The sequence below is a fragment of the Pimephales promelas genome, chromosome 8 (genome assembly GCF_988280905.1).
Source record: "Pimephales promelas chromosome 8, fPimPro1.hap1.1, whole genome shotgun sequence".
NCBI lineage: Eukaryota > Metazoa > Chordata > Actinopteri > Cypriniformes > Leuciscidae > Pimephales > Pimephales promelas.
Genome location: NC_142776.1, coordinates 22,726,986 through 22,754,879, shown reverse-complemented (window position 1 = coordinate 22,754,879; position 27,894 = coordinate 22,726,986). Strand labels below are relative to the sequence as shown.

Below are 27,894 nucleotides of genomic sequence, written 5' to 3'. Positions count from 1 at the left end.
AACATGAGCACCATTTTGGCGAGCATCTGGATCTCTGGCCACACACCGTAAGTGGGCTCGCGGTAACATGCTTGTATATTGGAGTATTTTTACCGTGTCACGAGACCACTGACAGCCATATTTACGTGAAGAAAAACAGGAACAGTGATAAAATCTTTCAAACAAGATCAAGGTGGAACATCTAATGCTGAGTCAAATTAAAGCCTGCTTGTTAGCACAAAGATTTTAACGGCAGTGTTACTGTAATCATACTAAATAATAAGTAATTGTTTATGATTGTTGTTAATTATTTTATTTAATTGCCTACCATGCTCTTTGTCGTTACCCTTGGATGTCTGCTTGTGAAAACACATATTGCGTAGAGTGTGCAAATGGTAAAATTCATTTAGACTTTTTGAACACTATTGATCTCTATACCCCACTGAACACACTCAACATTGACCTGCAAAATCAATGTGTTCTAAATGTGTGCTCACACACAAACCGTGATTAACACATCCGCTATTATTCATGGTTTAGATGTTGTTTGATAGTTACACCTTCAATAAATGCCACTTTATTAAAACAAAATGTACATTCAGAATCATTAGCTGACAGAATAATTTAGACATGATGAACCTTTGATGGCTCTCTGTTGGGAGAACCTGTCTTTGGAAGTCCTGTCTTTTTTTCTTTCTTTTTTTATATTATTATTAAAATCCAATTAGTTTTCACGTACTTAGTGACACCCTTATGCCCTAACCTCATTAAAGTTCATGAAAAAAACAATGACTAAGCCTCTTTAACCAACAGAAGCATATATTTAGCAAATTATCACTTACAGTCCCTGAAACACGTTATACTGTGAAAACTTATATTGTAGACCAGAAATGCCCAAATCAGGGCCTGTGAAAGTTTTCCCGTTTTTTTTTTTTTTTAACTTGGCCCGCCATATTACAAGATCATTCCTTCATTATTGAAGCACATCCCATTTGAAGCAACGTCAGTTTTTAAATTTTAATATTTGGATAAAAAATGCAGCATTTACTTATGGCCTATGTCCCTCAATAAAGTTTAATTTTTGTCTCTTCCTAAACAGTTGACACCAGTGTGCTTTCATTTAAATTCATTTTTAAATTGAAGCTGATGAATGAGATGAATGAATAAGATAATTTGTTTCATTTGTTCTCTTCTTAACTTTTCAAAGATGCATCTTTTAACTGTCAACAAGTATTTTTACTAGTTCATCAGGCAAGTGTCATCTTGTATCCTTCTAAAATGTGGTCACGGCGTCTTTCTTACCACATTGTGTATATATACAGGGTCCACCTTTTTGCAAGTAAATGCTTGTTGGAAATGAATCATGCATGGATCACAGCAGAAAAAAAATACTCTGGAATTGATTCAGATCCAACTTCTTTATATCTTCATGATCTCCTAAGGATTCATTTTCATACTCCCTGTTTTCAATCGAGAAGAAACTCACCTCATGTATTGATCTGCTCTCTCCATACATGTGCTTGTCTCCTTCATTGTTGAAAGCATGGTGATCCTCAACTCTGTCTCTTGTTTCTCCTGGCACCTCAACATGATAGTCTATCCTCCTACTTGTGGTGCTACTTCCTGTTCATTAAATCTTGCTTGTTTCTGAGTAGTTAACTTTGTTTGGAAAGCACCCATGTCAGACAGGCAGAATAGTGTGTATTAAATGATTAAATAGAACTGACCAAGTGAACACACATGCAGCGTGAGACCAGATCGAGGCTTGAATGTCCAGTGAGTGAGCGTCTAAACAGCAGGTCACATTTCAGTTCTCCAGTTTGTCACTCACAGGTGCTCATGATCAGCCCATTCTCACCCCCAAGGCGTCACCTAACTGACGCCTTGGGAAGCATTTGGACATGCTTCAATATCTGACGCTTTAGGCGCCCTTTAGCGTCAGTTAGATGACGCCCTAGGATCGCGTGTACCCTACCCCCACCCCATACCTAAAACTAACCGCGTCCTCTAACTGACGCTTTCCTTTAGCGTCAGTTAGATGACGCCGTAGGATCGCGTCATGTAAGTGACGCTAAAGGGCGCCTAAAACGTCAATTATTGAAGCATGGTCAAAGGTGACGCCTTGGGGTGAGAATGCGTTGTCATGATTGACAGTTCTACCTCTAATAGTTGTGAAATAACACCTCTTCTTTCTGGGAGAAAAAACACCAAAACTGAAACAACTTTCACTGTTTCCAGTTCTAGGAAGGTTAGCTTTTGGTTATCTTTTCACCTCATGGAACAGTGGTTAAAATCACTATATTCAGTGCTAAAAATAGCTTTCAATATTTAAATTTCAAAGTTCAATATCTTTAGAGCTTGCCATTTCTTTTTTTAAGAGGACTTGCACAAAAGCCTCATTGATTAATCCAAACACTATGTAGTCGTACAAACTTGCCTTCTTTATGGAATAACTTAAAAACTTAAGTAGGGTGACCATATTTGGATTACCAAAAACCAGGACACTCGGCCCAGCAAGCACATGGGCCAACTCAAATGATACTCGAAGTTTACTCAAAGATACCTTATTAATTTCAATACATTTAAAGTAGGTTATGCCTCCTCTGTATGGGTAGAAAATTGTTATATTGTTTTATGAAAAGAGGACATGTCCTGGGAAAACAGGACAGTTGGTCACCCTAAACTTAAGTGTTTAAGGTGGTAGTTTGGCATGTGAACACTTTCATGTTAATTTTACTTTCAAATTACGTTGACAATTATCTTGAATAATTTCCAAATAAATTTCCATTTACATGTTATAACACACGTTTGAGTTTTCATGTTTTGATGGGGTCATTTCATGAGGATAATGATTTTTATCCTCCTCATGTATAACTGTATATTCTTTCTCCTCTCCACAAACTTACTCATAACAGAACACTTTCTGCATTTTTACATTTAATTTAAAACTAAACATCCCTTAGTATGATTTATAAGCTGTTTTGGGAACCAAAAAATGTCCCCACAAGGGCAAGGGTTTTGAATATTCACATCCCTGTGGTGACATTTTGTCCCCATAACGTAGGGTTTATCACACACACACACACACACACAGTTTATACAACATGGCCTAAAGAAATGTGAATATAAATGAAAGAATTCACACAGTCAATTTTATTTAACATAATATAATTTATACCATTGGAGTCTTGAAGGCCTGAATAAAATACATTGATGTACATTTATTTTTGACAGGCTGATGAAAAACATGAACCGCATCTGAAGATAATGCTGGTTCAATTATTCTTGCCTATACAGCTCCAACATAAAAAAAAAATCATGAAAAGTCATGAAAGGAATTAAAAAAAAAATGTAAACAAAACAAAACAAAAAATTAATTTCGGTTTATTGTCGCACAACAAATTTCACACATACATCAAACAGGCCACAAAGAGATAGCAATTAAATGGACAAGAAAGAAAAGAAGAAAAATCTTTTCCTTCGGCCTTGCCCTCTCATACAGTCCAACTACGTATGATACAACTGATGTACATACACAAAGTTACTGGAATGCTTTGAATTAATGTTTTTTTTTTTCCTGTAATTTTTCGTTTCTTTTTTTTGCTTTGTACTTTTACAAGTTTCATTTGAGATAACATGACATGGTCAAACCACAAGTAAAATCTATTTCATAGAGAAGCATCAACTTCAAAGCACCGTTTGGTAACCAGAGATCACTGTCAAAAATGGCTGACCTCCTAACAATATGTACAAAAATATAAAATGTAAATAAAAATACAAACAAATTTTTCCTTTTAAAGTATTTTGTAAGAAGGTAGAACTTTGAAGTCTTGGTTGTTTCTACAAAATCTGCAGTTTGGTGTGTGTACACGGATGCTGGACTCTACTTGATGATGACCATGTTGTTTTTGCCTCCCCCAGTGGACAAGTTCAGGAAAGGAGGGATGAGAAGATTTCCAGCAGAGAAGCTTCTTACACAGTCTTTTGCTTCTTAGGTTCAACATCCTCCTGAAAAAAAGAGGCCAGACAGAGTTAAAACACTGCAGTTATGAGGTCAGATTTATAAACTTATATTAATTGAGGGTTTCAATAACATAAGTCAAGGTAAGTGCAAACTTACCTCATCTTCGTCATCCTCAGCTGCTCTTTTTCCTGTGCCACCCTCAGCCTCATCATCTTCATCATCATCATCACCTATAATGTAGTTAATTCTTAGTAAAGCAACTTTGTTTATATGCTTTGGTAGTCAATGCATAAGTGGAGCTAAAGCAGCATGTCTACATCATTCTTACTACTCTTATTCAGTTAGTTTACCTACAGGACTTACCTTCTACATCATCTTCCTCATCCTCTTCTTCAGCCACATCATCGTCTTCTTCATCTACTTCATTTTCTGGATCACCATTCTCCTCATTTTCCTAAAAAATAAAATAAAGTTATCATGGGTAATACCTACAGTCATTTGATACATTTTAGTAGTAGGCTACTGATGTTGTGGGCACTAAATAAAGCAAGTTGTGGAAACTTACAGCCTTTCCATTTGCAGGGACATCCTTTCCATTTTCTGCCTCTTCAACCTGTTTCTTTTCTTTAAGGTCCTAAATGAAGAAGAAGAAAAAAAATATATCTGTAATTGCTTTAGTTAGGCTACTCATCTAGGAAATTCAACTAGACCAGTGCCAAATTTAAATCCTTTCTTATTCGTGGAACATTTGAAACGAGACACTTTCACAGTCTTTATTCATTGGATGCCCGTCTCTTCCATCCCCGCCTGGTTTAAAGACCATATTGAGCTGTTGTAATTTGATACGTCGATGGCGTTACCGCCAATACTCGCAGTAGTTTAGTTTATAATCCACCTCATTGCTCTTTATAAAGACACGCCCGCTAAAAAACTACAACCCCCAGATTACAATTAGTGAATATTTTAACTCAGCCAATAAGAGTGCGGACTTGACCAAAGAGAGGCAGGACCGATAAGCCTCAGAGAAAGAGAGTGAGTGAGAAAAAGAGAGAGAGAAAGACGGGGGGGAACAATAGCGTTGTGCATTTGAGCCTTTAACAAATCGTTTTTCGAGCACTAGGCTATATAGTTGTTCCCTCAAAAATTACCATTATTATCAAGAGAAGCCGTTGTATTTCAAATAATTTAACACACTGCATCTTGTTCGTTTAAAAATGCAGACTATGAATACCACAGGATGTGCTTCCATGCGGCAGCTCGCTCGTCTTAATAAATGTAGGTCATAATCATCAGCTTTTAAGCCGGTTAGCTTACATTACGCCTGCAACGCCTTCTCACACCGTCACCATTGCATGCCGCTTTATAGCCTACCACCACTGAGCGTCAATGAGCCATACATGAATAATGAACATATGCCATTATCTACAACATAATGATGACCCATATCGATCAAACAAACGGCGTGGGCTTTGACCTTATAGCCTGAAGCGGAAATCATCTCCGTTTTTAGGCAAAATTAAGAAACGCAGGCTAATCAAAACCAAAAACAAACAAAATCTGAACAAAGGACAAACGAGTCAGAAATGTTGTGCCCACAGCTGGTTGACGAGTCCAGCGATCCTTATTTGACATCAGCAGCTATGAGAACACGCTTGCCAAGTCCGGCGGAAAACGATCGTTTAGGGCTGATACATTGTAGCTACGGGGCCGTTCACACAGCACCCGTACTCACGCGCACAAGCACACAGACGGAGCGCAACGGAACGGAACAGAAGGAGATACGTTTTTAAAAGTTGAACGGAGCCACTGTGCCTTAAAAACGCGGCGTTCATGCATGAAACGGCAGAATAACCGCGAGAAACTACCCTCAAATACGTATGTCTAATACGTGCTTACATTTATAAACAATGAAATAATAGCTGCCTGTACGGATGTCCCTTAACTTCGGGGTTCGCGCTCACCTCTTGAGCTGACCGAGGAACCGCGCGCTGCAATATGAACTCATTCAGTCAGCCTGACTGCAGCATCCGCAGCAGTTGTTTAGCGGGAACAAGTTTACACACAAACTGACATCGACCATAAAAGTCATTGAATATTTCGTTAGCCGCTGATCCAATCTAAACCGTTTTTTCGTGCGCTGAACGAAATGATCTGAGAAATGTTCACCCACCCTGACACTTCTTCTGTAGGACTATAAGTAACCAACTGGGCAGGTAAACTATAGCCCGATAAAGCTAATAACTTAAATAATTTGGCCAATAATAATAATTATATAATATGATGAACTCTTAATTTCAAAACAAAAGAGCGAATTACAAGCCGAACTTGACAGAACTTAAAAAGCAACGCGACCTAACGCTCGGTAAAGTCCCCGTAAATCTGAGGCAGGACTCTGATGTTAACAAGGTAAACATAAAATTCATGTTTTTTTTATAACACTTTTAACATTTGTCAAACATAAAGCAGACACGTTTAGACATCATAGAAAACGCGTTTTATTCACAGTGCCATCATGAATAGTGAGGGCTGCAGTAACTTGTGTGACAGATCGGGCTGTTCGCTGACGAATCACCGCGTCTCGCTCTCGCGGACTGTACGAGGCACCTTTAATTATTGAGTCTACACGAGGTAATAAAGAAACTTGTGCAACAAACCATATAAACGGAGTAGGCTACGGATAGTGCTTACGATTATCTGCGTCCATCTCTCTCGCAACATTTTTCAAAGAGGAACCGAAAAACCGCCTGCATAAACAAAGAACCCGCGCAGAATCCGAACAAAAAACCTTTTGGTTGCAAATGTATCCGTAAAGAAGCCCAACTTCCGAACACCTAACGTTTTACAATCCACGAAGTCCTCAAAGTGTCAGTGAGCAGTCAAAACACTTACAAAATGTGCAAACAGTGCACCAATAATGCTGTACCCTGATTTCCATGCCAAAATTCATATTTTATAAAAACCCGTTAATTCAGATGAATAAAAACACAGCATCTCGATAAATCAGGATTTAACTTAAGTTGCATTACCTTGGCGGAGACTTCCGAGCTGGTATCGACTTTTGTGTCAGCCATTTTTCCTAAATATTAATGTAATGGGGTCTCTTAACAAAATAATATAAAGATAAATACGAGATGTATATAATTAAAAAAAGACTATTAAGCGACTGTAGCGAGCTTACACAGGCGGTAGAGCTGTTAATATAGAAGACTAGGCGGAGTTTGGAGGCGGGCGCTTTTCAGTGATTGGCCAGTGAGGAAAAACTCCGCTCTTCTGATTGGTCAAGATGGAACAATAGACAGTATTTCTACAAAGTCAAACTCCGCCTCCAAACCAACCTCTGACTCATTTATGTGTGGAATAACTGTCGATCCATCCTGGTCAATCTCCCCTTGATGGATGGCCTAGATGGGCTCATCACTGTAAAAAAAAAAAAAAAAAAAAAAAAAAAAACATGACAATAAGACAATAATACTATTTAAGACAATAATACTGCCCTGAAATCTATAATGGTCCATTTCGTCTCAAACACTTATTTTTAAGAGCCGACCAAGTCCCGAGTTTACATTATTGTAATTGTTTTTTTCTCTCTCCATATGGTGACATTTAGGCTACATGTAATACATAACCACTGATCACATCGTTACTCGTGTCATCATTTCGCCATAACATATTTTGTCAATTTCTTTGAAAGATGTCTTATAAAATATCCTGCAGTGGTATTCGCATCTAATTGATATGTAAGCATTGAGGTTAAGAGTATACTGCATACCTAGAGTCAACTTATTTATTTTAGGAGGCGCATAAACTTTTGCTCTTTCTAAAAGAAAGGTCACACTCAATGAATATAATATTGCGGCAGACGCCCCACTGGTGAAACCTGCTCAACATTTGACTGACAGTTTCAAACCCCGCCCCTTCTCGAATCTTTACACTGGGTATGTAAAAATATCATCCTGGGTGATGTATGAGATCGGTTATTGAGATATAACACGGGAAGGAAGAACGTCAAATAATATGCTGCCAGTTCTAGCTATTAGAGTAAGACAACAATCAAATTCGCGATTTGTTTTGTTGTAAGATGCTTGACCGAGATCTTGTTCTTTTGGCAAACACGGATTATTGGTGGGCTAGTGAAGGATAACGGATATGCTCATCAAACTAAGCGCTCTATAAACATTAGCGGTGATGTTTTGACATTTCAAGCAATTTAAAATCAGCACGCTGCAGGGAATTTTAATGGTGTACCTCTGTAACTTACCTCACCATCATGGCCGATTGAAATACCGTATGGCGTCTTAAAGTCTCCTTATTGGCTGATTGGGCCGAACGAACGCAGAATTGACGCTTTGCGAACGCTGATTGGTTGGTACCAACGTCAATCAACGGAAGTACCTAGTTTAAGGTGCTAAAGAAAACATGGAACTGGAATATAGCCTACTGTATTTTCCCTTTTATTTCTTCCGTTCTATGGTGCATGTTGTCAAGGGCAGATAAAAGGTGTTTGCAAATAAAACACGTCCAGGATTGAATTTTCACAGGGTGTGTGGGGCAATGACAAACAGATTATTCATTGTCACATTTATAATAATTTAGCATACGGTTTTATTCAAAGAGACTTCCAAATGAGAAACATCACAGACTATCTATCCCGCAAGAGCTAACAATAGTCCCAGTGCAATGGCAATTAAAGTGAGAGCAAGCTGCAGTAGTATCCTAGCTAGACGTTTACAAATTATTTACATTACATAATGTAACATAATTTACATTACATAGAGGAGTATGCCCACTGTTATAACTTTAATTCAGAGGTGTGAAGAGTAGCCAGCAAATGAAGAGATATCTTAAAACAAGAAAATGTGAAACCGGGCCATATGATTATCTGAACAGTTCCGTATTTTACTGGTACTGCATGAAGGCTCAAAGATTCTTTGAGACATGAAGTGAAAACATAAAAGAACCTTTGAGACATGAAGTGAAAACATAATAAATGAATTATGTTTAATCTTAAATAAGAATACGTTGATTTGCAAAGAGAGAAATCGGATTTATTTTAAAAAAAAAAATCAAAATAAAACTAAAATTAAATTTCAAAATTCCAAGAAATCAAGGTTTACAAAACAGCCTCAGTTAAGTTCAAGTGCTCAAAAAGGCCATAAGTATAGCCTAAACCAATATCCTTCAAACAAATATAATGGATAAATAAAACAATGTTAAGTAAAATTAACCAGTCAAAGTCTACTTGCACTGGACATGCTGGTTTCAGTCTCATTACCGGTTGCAGTCTTGCTCTCGTTTCATTAATCAAACGCATGCTATTCAGCAACCTACTCACATTCACGTAAAGTAACCTTTGTGACAAGTTTGGGTGAGTAAGGGCAAATACACAAGATATACCTTCAATGCCCTGTAGATGGCGATATCGCTTCTTTATTGCAGAAATAAAGTGCTGCAGAAAAAGTTAAGTGCCATACAAAATGTAACGCGTAATTTTCGCGTAATTTGCGTTACTCATCATTACAAATGTGTTGGAGTAAAGAGTAAATATAGGATACTCAAAAAGTAGTCAAGTAGAGAGTAAAGGTTACTAATATCTCTGATACGAAAAAGATTCTTCGTAACTAATTACTTTTACTCAAATAGTACTTCACCCCACTGCTTTCATTTTACTATTAGAGCCCTGTACTGTCGGTCTATCATTTAGCAGACTCTTTCATCCAAAGCCATTTACATTAGCTGCTACAGTATTGCATATATGGATCAAACTGAAGTTAAGTGCCTCGCTCAAAGGCAAAATGATGGCGATAGAGCAGAATTGTGATCTCACTAACACACCAGTTCCTGGGTGTGTCACTGCTGCTTGGAAGTAAACCTGCAACCATCAGGGCAGCACTACCACCATCCAATGCTTCTATAATCTGTCTCATGCATCTGTAGTCTGTCATTATATATATATAAAAACAAAAACAAATACTAGATATTGTCTACTCCTTCTGAGATTGAAGTATGTTGGTGACAAATTACATCCATCAATCTATCTGGGATGCACAAGTTTATAGGCCCAGAGGCTGTGACCCACCGTAGGAATATGTCTCTTACACTTTCAAAACAGCACTGAGACACATTTTAATTTATTTTGTAAAAATATTAATATTATTTTGCAAGCATACTATGAGGATATTCAAATTGTGCTAATCCTAACAATCCATTGATTATTTAAATGTAGTAAAATAAGTATAGCATAATAAAATATTATTTATGTTTAGCGAGCAGAAGTTTATTTGTCCTTACTCTGACTCCAGGTCTTCTTAACAATAGGACTCTTAACACTATGAAAGTTATGTTGTGATCATTCAGCAAAAATAAATAAATAAATAAATAAATAAAATAAAAAATAAAGTAAAATTTCTAGTATTATTATAAATATATAATAAATATTATAAATGTATATTTTATATCACTTTTATTTTGATGTAAAAAATTATAATGTTTCTCTTTTGATAAGTAACTTTATAGCATGTCAACTAAATTTGCAAATATACATATCTTAACTTATTCAACTTAAATTCTAACACTAACCCTATCAGTCTACTATCAGAGTAGATGTAGGTGCAATGTTACTTAGTCAAAAAAAGTTAAAGGGGCAAACAAAATAAAGCATTTGTATCTGTCAAAAGTCTCATCAATGATGAAGATCTGTGAAATGTTTGTCACCACCTCTCAGTGCAGTGAAACAACTCCATCTCCCCCTCTCACATCTTCTCCTATCTCTCTCTCTCTCTCTCTCTCTCTCTCTCTCTCTCTCTCTCTCTCTCTCTCTCTCTCTCTCTCTCTCTCTTGCAGATCTTTCTCCATTAGCCTTGATTAAAGCATCTCCTATACGACAAACTGTGAGAGGGCTTTCTCAGTGATCTCTGGCATCTCAATGGAGTCTTTTCCTGTCTGCAACAATAATAACCAATCTGGAAAATCCCCTGCTTTGCTGCCGTCTGGTATGGCTGGTCACGTGATCTTGCAGTCCCAGGAGCCCTGAGCCCTACTTGCCCTGGTCTCTTGGATGGTCCTGTTTACTTACACAATCTTATTGCTGTGTTAAGAATTCACAAATGGCCTTGGGACTGAAACATGGTCGCCCACTGTTTATTACACCCCTGGCTGTTTAGGTCATCAGCACAAACTAGGAGAGTAATTGAATTATGTTTATTATTCTGAACATTTATTTTACCTTCATGGATGAATTTTATATGTAGAATAGTATAGTATAGTATGGTATAGAAACTATTCATCGTGTATATATATTCAATTCAATACTCTTATATGGTGCACAGAGTCACACACTTAAACGCAAAACACTTTCAGACATGGCAAGTCAGTTCTAATCCTTTATTGTCATATGCACAGTTCCCTGTACAATTAAATAAAGTATTATAAGAAGAAACATAAATTACAAATATACAAACAATGCAATATATAATGCAAAGTGCAATATGGTACAGTAGGGTGTAAAATCTGTACAGTTTGCAAATGTGCATCAATGCTTGCGGTGTGGAATATGAATAGGACGTCTGTATGGTGAGGAGTGTCGAGTAATATCAAGGCTGTGTCAGGGTCAATGAATCAATGTTTGACCCATTTAACATTCTGATGGCTGCTGGGTAAAAACTATTTCTCAGTCAAGACAAGAAATAGACCTGCATTTCAGAAGAGGTGTGAGCATTGTATTATACTATTATTTATTATTTCATATAATAAAAAGGCAATTTTAGGCAGAATCAATCTTCTCAGACACTATTTACTTTCATTGTACAGTATGGAACAACATAAGTTGAGTGAGTAAATGACAGAATTTTCATTTTTGAGTGAACTGTCAGGGCCAGGATTTTCTGCAAAAAAATAAAAAAATAAATAAACAAACAAATAAATAAATAAATAAGTGTTGTGTCAGGTGTAATGAAGGGCATTGATGGTACAGTGGATAAGACACGTCTTTGGTGTGAGGGACCTATAAAAGCGTCAGGTAAATGTAAATGTGATGTTTCACTGTCAATAATGTAACGTAATGTTTTGTTCCCAAGGGTAACAGTAGTGCAACAAACGTTTCCATAAATATACATTTAGTAAAATATGATCTTTGTTTAATGCTTCCTCAAACCCTTGTTGGTTTCGAAGGGAAGAGTTTGTTTGATCTGGGATTCTTCCTTGTTTCTCGTCGTCCGCTTTCCTAATGTAGTAGGGGCAGGACTGCAGACGCTCAGCCTGCAGCGTTTTCCCCTCTCATTTTTCATTTTTATTTAAATATAGCCTTCTTTTGTCCTGCAGCAGCTGGTCTCAGAGTTTTCCCACAGCTGGGATAAAGAATGAGGACCAAACTTTAATTCAGAGCAGAAACATGCTAGGTGTTCTTGCTCTAAACTCTTCTTTTCTTCTCTTCATTATTACAAAAGAATAAAACAAGGCCTTGCAGATCTAATATCACCATTTTTTTACATTTACATTTTTTTTACAAACAGTTGGAAAGATTGCCAAAAATGGAGGTGAAAACGACATGACATTAAGCTACTCTTTGCCTCTGGGTGGCTCAGTGTCACTGAGGCACAAAAGAGGAATTATGTCCAGGAGACAGCAGTCGATGAGGGACAAATCAATGAAGCTGATCCATGCAGCGTGTGACCCCATGACCCTGAGCTCTGTGATGTGTCTCAGTGCTTTTTATGCGTAATTTAGTATGGCAAAGGCGTATTCCGGCAGTTTATTCATGATATTACAAGTTTGTTGTGACTGAATCTGGATTGTTCTTAAACTAATCATTACCCTGAATACAAAAGAAAAGGATCTATTTTAAAGAACACCTCTTACCGAACTTGTTTTTCAAGCCAAAGTATTATCACCTGAGCAGGTTATGGGAAGATCAGTGGTTTTTGTTTACAATCTGAGGCAGTTACAAGATTACTCTTTATTGGTAGATGTGAGTTTCACTTCCTTCCTTTCTGTTGCTTTGCATGACTGCAGCACAGCCACAGTAGGCCTGTCATTTGCTGGCAGATTTTTCTTATCTGAGCGTTGGAGTTTGGCAATCTATTTGGCGAAGAGTTTGCACATTCTGTGCTCTATTTATTAAAGCATTTGGTTTGTTGTAGTCCGTCATCTGACTCTCGAACATGAAAATTGGGCCGGTGGTTCTTTGAAACAGCAATTTCTTCAGCTTTAGTGCTCACGTTGCAATTCCACCAGTGACACCTACATAAATGTTACTATTTATGTACTCACATCATCACAGTTTAGCAGCATATTTAAAATTTTAATATAAATTTTAATTTGACATTAATGTAAATTATTTGATATGGAGATGAACTATAAAACCCTATAGCCCCTCCTCCTCAGCAAGAACCAACCAGATCTACTTGTGTTAAAGCCTAGGTGGCACTGATGTGCAGTTAAGACCTATAAAGCTGCAGAGCTCACAGATGAGTTCTCACATTCTGGCTTTACAGGACAAGTCTTCTTTGTTTTGATGTTATGATGAACAGCAATCCCACTACATCATTTTCAGACTGTTCCTAGCTATTTGACTCATGGTAAGTGAACTTTCACAGCATTCATTCATTCATCTAAAACAGCAGTGCACTAATGATGTTGTATCTGGTTTTAATTTGTTTAAAAAAAGAATCACAAAATGTATTAGAGGCATACTGAACATATTAAGCGTTTTGTATCCATTATATCATGTGGCATCTCTAGTTTCATACACATTTCAGTATAATGGATCTAAAAAAAGAGATAAAATACTGTTAGACAGAGCTTGTTTAAAGGGTGTCGTTAAAAAGTATCAAGAGAATATATGGCACATTTAAATTTTAATTAAATGTTTGTTTTAATGTTTTGAAATGTCTGTTTAAATATGACTGCCTGTATAAAAATACCAAATTACTAGTCTGTGTGTGAAATGTGAATGGGGGAAAGTGAACAATGACATCGGATTGAAATTTGAATAACTTTTGATAATAATACAAATCTAGAATGAACAGCTATATGAAAATATAATAAATCATATCAAAACCCGATTATCTAGCAGCAGTTACTTATATTTAATCATGCAATGTGAGGCATTAAGGAGCTACAAACTCACTTTATTATAAATAAATGTGATGTACTGTATACAATTATTGTCACATAAACTATGGGATCCAAAGTAATTAAAAGTTGCATTTTCAGTTGAATTTGGGGGAACCACTTGAAACATTTGTTGTGTTGAGCTATTTCAATTACTTTTGTTTGACTTGACTTGTTGCAATGGGGCTTTAATTTTGATTTTTGAACTATAAATTCATAAACTAAAGCACTTAAAAAAAAAACACTTAAAAAAAACAATCTGTCACAATGTCTGTAGTTTAATTGGCAGCCAGAATTGCACTTGTGCCTTTTCCTATCCGTCTTCTATTTTTTCATCAAATTCACACAGTGACATGTAGCTGACCTGCTGACTTATAGGACACATCTGAGAAAGATCAGTAGACAGTAGGAAAAACATGTTGCACAATGTTACCGAATGTAACCTCGGTTCTCTCTAGAAGAGGGAAGGAGTATTGTGTAAGTTGCTTACGCTACGGATAAAATAATCTTTTTTCGAGATCTGAAGCCAAAAACTGATCCTAAATTTTTTATTTATTGTCAACGCAGTGTGGCGGACAGCGGACCATAGCAGGCTGTAAGCGTACTCATTGGCTGTCATGTAGCAACTGCAGCAGCCTATCGGTGAGCCCTGCATGATGTCGCTGGTTTTCATTGACTGAAGAGAATAAGCTTGCGGCAGGTTACACAATACTAGTTCCCTCTTCTAGAGAAAACCAAGGTTACATTAGGTAACCGAGTACGTTCTCTTACGAGAGCTTGTATTGTGCAAGTAGCTTACGATACGGTAACCCTTTGTAAACGCTGTGCGCACCAAGCATCCGCTGCATGAGACCCGGGGAGACCCGTGGAACAAAACATGAACAAAACAGAGCGGCTCCGCCGGTCTAAACGTAGAATAAAGTTGGCAAGCAATGCGGGCCAGCACAAGATCACAAGTACATAATAGGGCAGTCAATAGAGCGGCTCCGCCTGACTCTGTATTGAAAGCATTACCCCTTTGCGCAGTTGATTGGGAGTAGGCGGCAAGCAAAGCGGGCCCGCACAGGTATACTGGCACGTCATAACAGATCGGCTCAGCCGGTCTATGTATAGAGAGTCTCACCTAACTGATATGAGAGTGGCCTGCACATAAACAACTGGGCAGAACATACACATCACTTAGACTGACAAAAGTTTAGCCTGCAAGGCGGGAACTACCAGGTTATAGAGGCGAGCGAACTGCAATGCATAGCAATGGGTGCTCACCACCCATTTTGACATGCCCGGAATAGCTTCCCATGCTTTTGGAAGCAGGACTAGGAGCAGAATGGCTTCTGGGTTCTGATTGCCATGTACTGCGGGCTCGAGAACCTGATTCGCAGGCGCGGGGGTGCAGCGTGCGCGCTCTCTGTGCTGGAATATGGCTCGCCGTTTTATACATGATGTCCCGTTGGCTTCGGACAGGGAGCATATTATGCCAGGAACGGGGCGCGAGAGCATTGCTGGGGGTACAGTGCTTTTTAGTAAGTGCTCGTGAGCGGGTTGTCTGTTTCTGTAAAGTGACCAGCAGGGATTGGCTGTGAAACAGAGCGGGCAGTGAGTAGGTGTGGACACGAGGTCGTGAGCACATATTCTACATCTAACACTCGAGTGGCTTTTGCCAGCTTTAGGAGAGTGGGCTCTGTGAGAGAGACGTGCTTGTGTGCAGGGGTGAACATTGATACGTGGGCCCATTTTGTACACTTACCAGACATTATGCTCTTTTTGAGATGTCTCTGGGTTGCCTTGACAATGGTGGTTGTGTGCAGGCGAGTGGGTTGTATCGATGGCTTGTTGGTTGTGAAATACACATCTGCAGTAGCCGAGACTATGGGGACTGGCAACAGAGAGTTTCGGTGGTCCGGCCGCAGCGGGACTCAACCGTCTCTTCCTCCTTTGAACTGCTAGGAGGACTTCGCAGGCTCTGGTTTCAATGCAATCGTAGGCCTGGGTCCCCACAAGGGTGGAAGCGGCCTGTGATGGCTGGCCGAGCGCAATCTAGGGCAGCCGCCCTGTCATCGCTGCGAAGGTGGAGGCTGAGCTGGACGCTGGGTGGAGCTTTGTGCAGGCTGGTCCCGAGGACGGCATGCAGCATAGCTCTGTTGTAGAGGCAGGAAAAGGTTCATGGCCTGCGTGGTCTTTTGTACCTCTGAGAAGTGGTCCACAATCCCGCTAACTGCTGGGCTGAAGAGGCTGTTGGGGGAGAGCGGAGTGTTGAGGAAAACAGCCCGCTCGGATTCCCTCATGTCGGCGAGCGTCAGCCAGAGGTGCCTTTCTGTGACAGTCAGAAAGGACATACACCTTCCAAGGGCCTCGGCAGCAGATTTAGTAGCGCGAAGGGAGAGGTTCGTCGCACTGTGCAAATCCGTGATAGAGGTAGGATCCGAGCTCTTCTCATCCAGCTCACAGAGGAGATCGGCTTGGAGGATCTCAAGTCAAGCCCGCAGGGTCGACACTGAAAGATCTTCACACTCAGGGGAGCCGCCCGAAGAGAGTGCGATGGCTGCGTGCTCACGGCTCAGAACGAGAGCGCAGATGAGATGGCGGTCTCCGGTGCTGAGTGGGGCTTGGCAAGAGCCACAGGAAGCGCGAGGCATTTTGCCAAAAACACCGCATGCTCTTTTACATAGCAGAGAAGAAATAGGATACTTTTTGTCGCCAGAGAGCGTAGCAGGCACAGATGAATAAAGGCGGTGAAGACGGCCAGCTTCTCCAGACGCTTCTTAAGCTTGCTGGTTGCTTGTTTCGACGGCGGCAGCTTCTCAAGATCCAGCGATGCAAAGAGTTTGGCTGAAGAGGTGAAAACCAAAGCTCAGCCTGTTGAGCCCCTCTTTATATACGCTAGCCACTCCCATTCTGGCGGGGTGTGATGCGTAGAGGGCGTGACATCACTCAGAGAGCTCACCAATAGGCTGCTGCAGTTGCTGCAGGACAGCCAATGATCACTCTTATACAGCCTGCTATGGTCTGCTGTCCATCATTTGTTGGCTTAAGATCTCGAGAAAAAATGACTTTTCCCATAGCGTAAGCAACTTAAGGCTGATTTATACTTCTGCGTCGGACCTACTGAGCCTCTACGCTATAGACTACGCGTTGGTTTTCACTTCTGCGTCGTTGTCCACGTTGACGCGCATTACACATGCAGAGGGAGCATGTGAAACCCGGGGAGAAATTCTAGCAGACCAATCACAGCGCTTGCGGTGCGCGTAGAATTGACGTGTTTTTGACATTTTTGGAGGGGTGCACGTCAGGGTAGCCGAAGGGTACGACACACAGTCGGCATATGGCTACGGCGTGAATTCGACACAGTAGTATAAATTGGGCTTTACGCAATACAAGAGAACCTCTTGTAAGAGAGCCTAAAAATGCCTTTTGTGGTAACATTTAAATTGTGTTTAAATCAAATATATTATAAATATAGGCTTCTCTATACGTAGTCTCTTGTGCCACATATTGGAAAAAAAAGAGAATTGTTTAGTGTTAAACTAGTTAACACTAGCAGAGATAATTTATACAGTCTGCGGCTGTGACGCGGCTACCGGAGCTCATCACGCCCACTCTAGTCAATGCTTGGGTTTACATAAACCACGTTACGGTGTTTCAGAAGCATCCCAGAAGCGGCTCTCCTCACCGCTTCACTAAAGACAGGTGCCAAGTCTATTTTTGACGGACGTCGCGTCCAAGCCACACCGTAACTACAAAATAAAAATAAAAAACACTGTAAATTTTTAAATAAGCACCCTGTAAGGACTCCCAATTGTATTGCACAGCAATAGGCCTATATCCAGTTGAAACCCTAGACTGTAAGGTAGAAACCCAAGAATCAAGAAAAAAACACATTGGGACAGGCAAATCACATGGTCATGTGCATCCATTAGCTTTGCTTCTGAAATGTTCCTGGTGTGAGTTGGCAGTGGCACCGTGTGGAGGATGGAATAAAATCTCGTCAGAGCCGTAATGCGCTGCAGACATGTGCGGTGTACAAAAGGGGTAAAGTGAAGAACAGTTCAGACGGTTCTCGTTTATTGTTATCTTATTCATAAGTGTTTAGAAAAACCCTGCATGAATGCTCAGTCACATAATCATCATTCATTAACATCATGGGAGCTAAGCCCCCCCCCACCCCCCAAGCACCCACTTGACGCCAGGCCTGGGTTACAGCGAATAAATTAATTTTTCAGGGTCAAAAGACGTAAAAGACTGGTATTCCTTCATTGGACTACACTTTTACTTATACTTTTATCAAGATCAGATTAGGTAACACAATTGGAGATTATGATGATTATTGAACAAACTGTAAGCCCAATTTCACACATAGGACCGAATAAACCATGGTGTAAGTAAATAAATAAATAAATAAATAAATCTCAGTTAACAGTTTCATATATAATGTGTGGGTCATGATATGACAGCATGATCAGAACGTCTGCGAACAATCCTAGCCTCGCTGCTCGTCTCCTTGGTAACTCCAGATACAAGGTGCAAAATCAGTCCTGTGAACACAATCACTACACACTTGCTCTGAGCAGACATACTCTCTAGAGGGGATAAATACATGTTTGCACTATAGGCTACATGTGTGATGGCGTGTCTGAGCAGTTATGTGAATTGATACTAACAGGGCTGCGCTCTTCTGACCCTGAGAGGAGTGTGAGCAAACAACAGATTGCACTTAACGGCATGTGGCTAGTCATCCAGAAAGCAGTGGAGCTTGCAGACCATGAAGGCATGTTCTCACATACATTTAACATGATCTCCTCTCACAAAAGGAATCATATCTCAAAATCTCAGCTAGCAAGGAACATTAACAGAACTTTGACTAATGTTCTGGCAAGGTTCTCAAGCAAACCTTCTTCCAGTAACGTTCACTAAGCGTTATCAAGTCTTTAATGTTTTCAGAATCTTAGCACAAAAACAATATTTATACATTGTCCGTTAAAGGTTTTAGTTGGATATTTTTGTTGGACATTCGTCTAACATTTAAAAAAAATATGCTACACTCTTAGAAAAAAGGGTTCATTGGGATTCTATATATGAAGCATAGGGTTCTTTACTCAACTCCAAAGAACCCTATATGCTAAAAAAGGTTCTATAATCACAAGAAAGAACCCTTTTGGCACAAAGGTTCTTTACAGGTTGCTATTATTCATTCATATATTCCAGTTGGTTACACTTTATTTTGATAGTCACTTTAGACGTTCTACTAATTATAAGTAACTTTTCAACTACATGTCAACTAACTCTCATTAGAGTATTAATATATTATAGTAGACTGTCAGTAGACTGTAGACTGGTTATGGTTAGTTGTTATAGGGTTCAGGTTAGGAGAATAAGTTTACCTGTAGTCGCCAAGTTACTTATAGTCAGTTGAATGTCTTTTGGGGGACCAACAAAATAAAGTGTTAGCAGATATTAAGCAGAGAGTCTACTAATACTCTAATGAGAGTTAGACATGTAGTTGAAAAGTTACTTATAGTTAGTAGAATGTCTAAAGTGGACTATCGAAATAAAGTGTTACCTTACAGTTTTCTGCAACATATGTAGTTGTAATTATTATTTTTTTATGTTTATTAAACTGTTGTAGTAACTTAATATCACATTTTAATCATGCTGACTTTTGGAGGAGAAAAACTGAAATGGCACTCTTCGCGTGATATTGATTAACTATATAAAATGATATAAATATGTAAATCTAACCCCCATATCACACATTCATAAATACATTTTAGATTCTTGATTTTTTTCTATAATATGAAATATTTAATCCGGAAAGGACAAAATAAATGATAATTAATGAACCCAAAAGGTTCCATATAGAACCTTTTTCCTGGTTATAAAGAACTCTAAAGGGTTCTTATTAACCCCTAAAAAGGGTTCTGTATAGAACCTTCTAGGGGTTCCAAATACATAGCGCTGATAGAACCATTTAAGGTTCTATACAGAACCGTTTTTTCTAAGAGAGAGAACATTTAAAAGTAGCGTTGCCATAATGCTTGCAAACTTCCTTAATGGTCACATAACTAAAACAAACAAACAAACAAACAAACAAACAAACAAACAAACAAACAAACGGTCCCACTTTATATTAAGTGGCTTTAAGTACTATGTACTTTCATTGAAACTAATAATTTGATACAATGGACTTATTGTGTACATACATGTTTTTACATTGTACTTATTTTTTTAAAATACCAGCATGTAATTAAAGTTGTAATTAATTTATGTAATTACACTGCTGACCCATCCCTTACACTTAAACCTACCCTTAAACTGACCCATACCACCACACCTGTCCCTAACCTTACCCGTATCACACCTCAATAGCAGCAAAAGTGTTTTGCAATACAACAGGAACACAATACATTGTACTTATTTTTGTTCAATGTAAGTACATAGTACTTAAAGCCACTTAATATAAAGTGGGACCCAAACAAACATTAATTAAAACTAGACATTCAGAGAACATTCAAGAAATAAAAATTCCATGACAAAATAATAAAATTTTTACATTCTTAGATCATATATTTTGTTAGCTGTGATACAAGCACTGTGGTGTGCATTTTTAAGATGTCACACAGATTGACACTGCTTTGTAAAAGCACAAAGGACTTGAAGGGAGTCAGATTTTAATATGAATTAGAATCCGGTTCATCCATCATCTGACTCCAACCGTTTGTAGTTTAGCACAACAAGATGGGTTGTTGTGTGACTATTAGCCTGTATTTCATCATACTTTTCAATTTCCTGTACTAATGATGGTATAAGGCGGCCCAGGAGGAGGATATTGTTCAGTTGGGAAAAGATGCCGACTGCTGCCACACTAACCAGCGCCAACAGCTTCATCACAATAGTGTCCATGTAGAACACACTCTGAGCAGAAGGTGTGATCAGCTGATATGTTTGACAAATATTTCAGTAATCATAAAAGTCAGATTATATGTTAGAGCATAAAATGGATGTTAATGAACAGAAGTAATGTTTGGTAAAGGAGGAGGTATAGCCACAGCAACCCAGGCTGGGCAACATTTGGAATTTAAGAATCAATTCATGAGTTGAAACTTAAAATGAATAGATTCTGCATCACAGGAAATTGAAATGCATGGAATTCGAAGTGGAATTTGCTGAATTAAAATTCAAAGAAATTCAACAGATAATGGCATTTCCTCATCCATAAATCTGTCTGTTTGTAAGGAATAAAACACACTTCATAAATAAATAAAAAGTATCCCCCCAAAATTAAAATGATGCCGCCCCTCATGTCATCACAATATCTTATTTTATGTTCAACAGAAGAAAGAAAGTCATACAGGTGTAAAAATGACATGAGGGTCATGAGTAAATGATGACAAACATTTTTTTGGGTGACCTATCCCATTCATTTCAAATCTGAATTTTACAATGTAATGTTCAGTTCAAATTCAGGAACTGAACTGGATTTTAAGTATTCTCATTGCAACAGATCCATATCTGATGGAATATTGAATGACGGCGATTTGAATACTACAAAAATGTTACTTCAATGAACCTTAACATAAATTACTGACAAGTACCGGGTACAAAATTCAGTGTAAAGTGGGTTATTTAGGTTATCCCTCTATATATTTTGCATGACAAAAGACAAGTGTTCCTCTTAAATTGTTTCTAAATCTCTCTCTCTTTTTTCTTCTCTTCTCACCCACCAAATCATGCAGCTCTAAATTTATCTTTGATATCTCATCAGCGCTATTATAATAGGACAGTTCTGGGAGTCTTGGGGGGTCCCACCTGACCCTGTGTGAGTGCTAAAACCTGAGAATTGGATTACAGCTTATCCATATCAGCAGCTGTAGCTTCCTAACAAAGCCTGATGGGGCCCCTGGGCATATTTACAGCAAGACAGAATTCACCAAGGACACTCCTGACTGGAAAAGTGGAATGGCAGAGGAAAATCTGGTGCCATAATCCTCTCTCCCTTCAACACATTACATGATGCTCCAGCATATTGACTGGCTGACAATGCCCACAGAAGAAGAAGGTAGATTTCTAGGAACGGTATAGCTAGCCACACAACAAGAGGGTCAGAGTTTATTTCAGCCTGACAATGGAGCTTCTGTAAATCAGTGTGATCACAGTTTCACTGACAGGTTGACTAACTCATGCAGTGCCCCTAAATCACACACACACACACTCGCTGGGCTCAGACCTCACTGCATGATTTTATTTTTTCGTGCAGCGAATAAGGGTATTTCAGGCCAAAGCTACCAAAACAGATTCATTCCATATGTATAAATTGCAAATGTGCTGGATTATAAATCAAAATATTTTAATTGCAAAATCAAGATGTATGTGTTGTTTTTGTTTTGTGTTTTTGACTGAATAAAGTTAGTCAAAAATGTCTGCCGTCTTTACTTTTACTAAACTAATTGTGATGAAAACTATGTTATCCAAACCGTATTGATTATACTGTGAGTGGATCAGGTCATTCCTTTTAGCCTGAGGTCATGCATCTAATGTGACATCACACAGATAGATGATGTAAGGCAGTGCAGTGAGCTCAGAGCTAGTTTCAGGGGGAGGGCTGCTCGTTTGGAACAGATAAAGGTGCTTTGTTTTCTTCACTTCCTCCTCTCTGGTGGTACATGACTAGAACATTGTTCCTGTGTTATAGTATTTGTTCATTTGAAGGGAAACTGAATTGTCCTTTGTGGCTCTGACCTAACAGCTACATTCGAGAAAGGAGAAAGTATATTTACCAAGAAGATAAACTTCCATTAAACGAATATATCTTAAAAATAAAAATGAATACACTAATGGCTCATTAAAACACGTATCCAGTAATATGAATATGAAACATTTTATTTTATTTCTAAATAATTCTGAAAAAAATGTATCACTGTCCCCCATAAAAATATTAAACAGCACAATTTTTGAATTTTAAGAAGTACCATTTGTTACCAGAAGTTTCCCCCACAAACTGTTCTGTTTCTGTTCTATATATTTTTTGTTGTTGTAAATTATATATTTTTTTTACATGAAACTGCAAACAAACTAAAGTGTGAAAACTAGCCCCATCATGCTCTTCCTGATGTGTGATGTAGCTAGAAGCATCACCTGATGGCAGCTAACTCAATAAATACAGCTTTGTAAAAAATAATGATGAACACAAATCCAATGTAGGCTATTTGCTCTCTCATAAGTTTTGCATTCCCCCGAGAAAGTTTGTGTTATGAAAGCGGATGCAAAGTTTTGCGGGGGAATGCAAAAGCATTTAAATAGATTTTTCTTCCAATCTCATATTTTTTCATCACCAATACAACGTTTTTTCATCAGAATTCAAAACAGAAAAAAAAAAGAAATGTGATTTTCCTTCCCATCTCATATGTTTCACCATCACCAAGGCTCTTTTTTTTTTTAGGATTTTTTTTTTTTAATTTACACAATTTTTAGGAATTGTAATTTAATTAATATTTGATTAAGGGGGTTAGAAACAAACAAAATAAATTGTGTAAATTTAACCTTTTACATTACTCCATACTGCATTGAAAATAAGATCATGTTACATTCAGTGCAGAATCCATAGTGCATGTTTCAAGTCGTACAAGAGAATGTAATTTCTCGTGCCATTTATACGCCAAAACTAGTTTTTGCGTGTATATTGTATGCGTTTTTCGCGTGCATATGATACGCACTTTTTGGCGTTGGCGTATAATACGAACTCCCCAACCCCCTTCCCCCTAAACCTACCCAGGGGGTTTTCAGTGCGTACCATATGCACGCAAAAAACTTTTTTGCCGTATATGCCACGAGAAATGACAATCTTGGTATAGATACGCACTTTCATGAGACTGTGTTGGTTTCTCCACTCCCTAACATTTCTAACATTCCCAAATGCATCAATATAGGTAGACGACTAACAGCGATCATCAGAAGAGGCTTTCTGAGATGATTTTGATGATATAGTCACAGTAAATGTGTATTGGGACTCACTGTGGGTCCATTAGTCACATGCTTTATGGGAAAACACAGGAACATTGGAGATAACAGAGCTGATGATATCTCCTAAAACAATTCTATCCAGCCAGCTTCCAGTTAATGAATCATAATGGAACATTTAATAGCTCGAAATTGTTATGTGGTTCGCTCACTAGGTAATTTATGAGTTAAAACTTAAGCGCTTTAGTGGTGTGCAACATCCCAGTTAACAGGGAATTTTCCCATAATTTTCACTAACGTTCATTAAAAGTTATGTAAATATTAGGATGTCCAAATGTTCTTAAAATAATGTTTATGGAACATTCTCATAATGTACATCTCGTAACACATCTCCCTGGCTTGATTCACATTTACTAGCCTACACTAAACTGTAGTCCAAACATGGAATCGCACACACTTAATGACTAGCTGAAACATTCTAGACTGAACTGAACACACTTACATACTGTTTCCAACGACTGCAGCAGATTTTAAACACTGACTGTGAACACAGACTGAACACAACTGACTCTGACTCGGCGCGTTTGGGTAGTGTGTCCCCGGCAATAAAGTAAAGTCTTTTTTCTGTTATTTTAGTAATTTCCAATATTTCATGCATGGTTTGGAAATACATATGTTGACTGGAAGGTTTGATATATCGCAGTACAGTGGCTCAAGTGGGTAGCACTGTCTCCTCACAGCAAGAAGAGTCCCAGTAGAGCCTTAAGGCCTTTCTGTGCAGTTTCCATGTTCTCCCTGTGTCAGTGCGGGTTTCCTTCAGGTACTTCAATTTCCCCCTCAATTCAAAGACATGCACCACCCTAAATTGGTGATAGTACATTGTCTGTGCCCTGTGATGGACTGGCCTAGGTGTTTCCCCCGTCTGTGGCTCGAGATGACGGGATAGACCCCAGCAACCTCTCAACCCTGGAGAGGATGAGCGGTGGAGAATGGATGGAAGAATAAAAGCAATGTTCCCAGGCGAATGTTGTGCATAACCAAGAAAAAAACGTTCTTTTTGAACGTCCAGAAAACATTCAGATATAATGTGTAACTAACATTTTCAAAATGACAGAAGTTGCTCTAACATTCACATAAACCAAGAAAAAAACTTTCTTATAAAAAAAATAGAAGTGTAGTAATTCAGCAGTAGACCAATGCTGATTTCTCCGCATGCCTTTCAGTGTTTACACAATCCTCATATCTCTAAAGGTATAACCCAGTCCCAGAGAGACTTACCAAAACAACTCACTTCCCCAAATACAAACAAACAGTGAAGAAGAGGCCTTTTGACCCAGCAGCATAACATGTGCTAACTGATAAGTTAAAGTGGGTAGATTATATACACCAGGTGAGACTGTAAAAAAAAAAAATGCAGTAACTTTATTATCACAAAAACTCAATAAAGATGTTAGGAATTTGAAAAAAACTGGTTCTCTAAGGATAATTGTGGTGAAATTGTGTTGTGTAGGGTATTTGGGTCATCTACAACTGGATAACTGTTTTCTCTTTTACATATGCTAGTTTCTCATTTGCATAGCGTATTATTTAGCAAGTACACATTTGTGATTTTTAAACTTTGAATTCATCAAAGAATCCTGGAAAAAATAATATTTCCACCACAATCATGAGCAGCAGAACCATTTTTAACATTGATATGAATAATTAATAAGAATAATGTTTCTTGATCAGCAAATCAACATAGAATGGTTTCTGAAAGATCTGGAGTATTGGCTTCTGAAAAAGCAGCTTTGCCATCACAGGAATAAATTAGGCTACAGTTAAAAAATAGGCTAGATTTATTCAAATAGAAAACAGTTATTTTAGATTGAAATAATATTTCAAAATATTACGTTTTTTTTTACTGTATATTTGATCTAATAATATAGCCTTTGTGAGAATAAGAGACGTCTATCAAAAACAAAAAAAAATCTTACTGAGCCTAAACTTTTTAAACTGTTTAAAAAACTGTATGAAGTTTAAAATACACACTTAAACGACTAAAATTCTAAAAAAACATGTTTTTATTTTAAAATGAATTGTACATCATAGACGAGACAAAACATGCCAGCCGGTACAACTGCTGATGTCACACTGAAGAAAAAAAGCCCTATTAAAAGAATCAAATTCTTGAAGGAAAATGTGTTCATATATAAATATATAATTTCATAATTAAAATTTTTATCTTGAATTTAAAAAAAAAATAAATAAAGTAGGCTAGCTTGACCAGAAAAGCATGCATCTAATAATACTTACTCCGATTAAAGGCTTGTCAAGAGCAGCAGAAACATGTCATTTTTATTTTAAACTTGTATATGTCTTATGCTTAAGGAATGCTGCAAACCACTGTGGGCCTTGTCTTAACAAGTATCTCGGCGCTTGAAAGGAGTTAAGGCATGTCAACATGCAAGAGATCCCCAGGGACTGAGTCGATGATGGTACTTTTGTGTGGACATAACTGTCATGATGAAAGATTCTCTCCCTCAAACCTTAAAGGTATACTCCACCGTTTTTTGAAATATTAACTGTTATTCCCTAACTAAGACGAGTTGATGCATACCTCTCTCGTCTCAGTGCGTGCACTCAATGGCTCGCGAGAGTGGCGAGACACTTTGATAGCACTTAACTTGGCCCAGTTCATTCATTGGGATCCAAGCAGAGAAGCGACCAAACACCACCACCATTTAAATACAGTCACACGACTAGTGTAACTCGACCAAAAATGGTGACACAAAATAAAACGTTGCACTTTTCTAAGCGTGTAAAGTGGATAACTATCCTAATATATGGCGGAATAGCTACCACAGCAAGTGCTTGGGAGCACTTCGACTCGGCGCAGTAATATCATCACTCCTGAAAAATCTTCTCCCTTTCCGGAGTGATGATATTTTACTGAGCCGAGTCCATAGATATATATGGGCCAAGTCGAAGTGCTTTGATATGTACAAAAAGTACTAGGCTAACGCTTTTCCACAACACGTTTTCGTTCAGAGCCAGGGTGACGTGACTGAACGCAGCAGAAGTGGAGGAGCAGAGTAGTGAGAGGCGCTTGTCACTGCCACCGGCAAATTTAAAAGGCTGCATTGCAAATCCTCGTCGCCACAAAAGTCCAAAAAATAGATAGTAAAAGGAAACATGACCAAAGATTACAAAAACACAAGTTAATTTCGAGATAGCTTTTTCCAGGTGGATAGAATTAATGCAGGAGAAAGAGTTCAAAATAGCCCTGCTTTCTTCTCGACAGATCAGGCAATGCTGCAGTCTTAATTACAAGCTTTTTTTTCATTGTTTGGTTGTGTACTTTATTATATAGACAGATGATCATTTATAGTTAAAAGTTAATCAATAATAGGCTACTTCAGAAAATATAACGAATAAAGAAGGCATAACTACAATAGTTTATGTTTTTCACAGTCAGTAATTCATAATGTAACATTTGTTTAGGCTTGTCCCCCCTTGGGCTTGTTAGCAGGTGGTCACCCTAATCGTTGCTGTTTGTTTGAAATAACAAACCTGTTCACCCGAAGGAACACTCTACGAAGAGCTAATCCTGTCATAGCTTTTTGATACATCATGGTTACCGTAGATGCAACGCGCATTTGAAAAAGGGAGGCGCTGGAGAGCACAATTCGTTTGAATGCTAAATACATTATCACCGCTAGATGGCAGCAATTCCTACACAAAGTCCCTCTAAGTTCTATCAAAGTGTGTCGCGCGCTAGAGCGATTACGTGCACGCACTGAGACGAGAGGGGAATCAACTCGTCTTAGTTAAGGCGATAACATAGTTTAATATGAAAAAAAATGGTGGAGTATCCCTTTAAACATCACAGAAACCTATGACGCTAGACTCAA

The 27,894-nt window shown here is 38.3% G+C and overlaps 1 protein-coding gene and 1 long non-coding RNA gene across 2 annotated transcripts; one reads left to right on the top strand and one right to left on the bottom strand.

The window, feature by feature from the left end:
• Positions 1-3,109: 3,109 nt before the first annotated feature.
• ptmaa (prothymosin alpha a) lies at positions 3,110-7,126 on the bottom strand. The gene is made up of 5 exons (XM_039691644.2): positions 6,970-7,126; positions 4,509-4,577; positions 4,307-4,397; positions 4,100-4,173; positions 3,110-3,987 (listed from the first exon to the last, which is right to left on the bottom strand). The coding sequence occupies exons 1-5, from the start codon at positions 7,012-7,014 to the stop codon at positions 3,952-3,954; spliced, it is 315 nt and encodes a 104-aa protein (XP_039547578.1). The 5' UTR covers positions 7,015-7,126; the 3' UTR covers positions 3,110-3,951.
• Positions 7,127-13,182: 6,056 nt separating this feature from the next.
• LOC120493002 (uncharacterized) lies at positions 13,183-22,463 on the top strand. Its single transcript, XR_005625651.2, has 2 exons — positions 13,183-13,515; positions 21,781-22,463. It is a non-coding gene; the product is annotated as an uncharacterized LOC120493002 (long non-coding RNA).
• Positions 22,464-27,894: the final 5,431 nt, after the last annotated feature.

Bases quoted from the DNA above. Each gene is read 5' to 3' on its own strand.
- ptmaa (XM_039691644.2), bottom strand. From the start codon at position 7,014: ATGGCTGACACAAAAGTCGATACCAGCTCGGAAGTCTCCGCCAAG. The intron at 4,578-6,969 runs GTAATGCAACTT...TTCTTCATTTAG, and splicing joins GCTCGGAAGTCTCCGCCAAG to GACCTTAAAGAAAAGAAACA. The intron at 3,988-4,099 runs GTAAGTTTGCAC...TCTTTTTTTCAG, and splicing joins CTGAGGATGACGAAGATGAG to GAGGATGTTGAACCTAAGAA.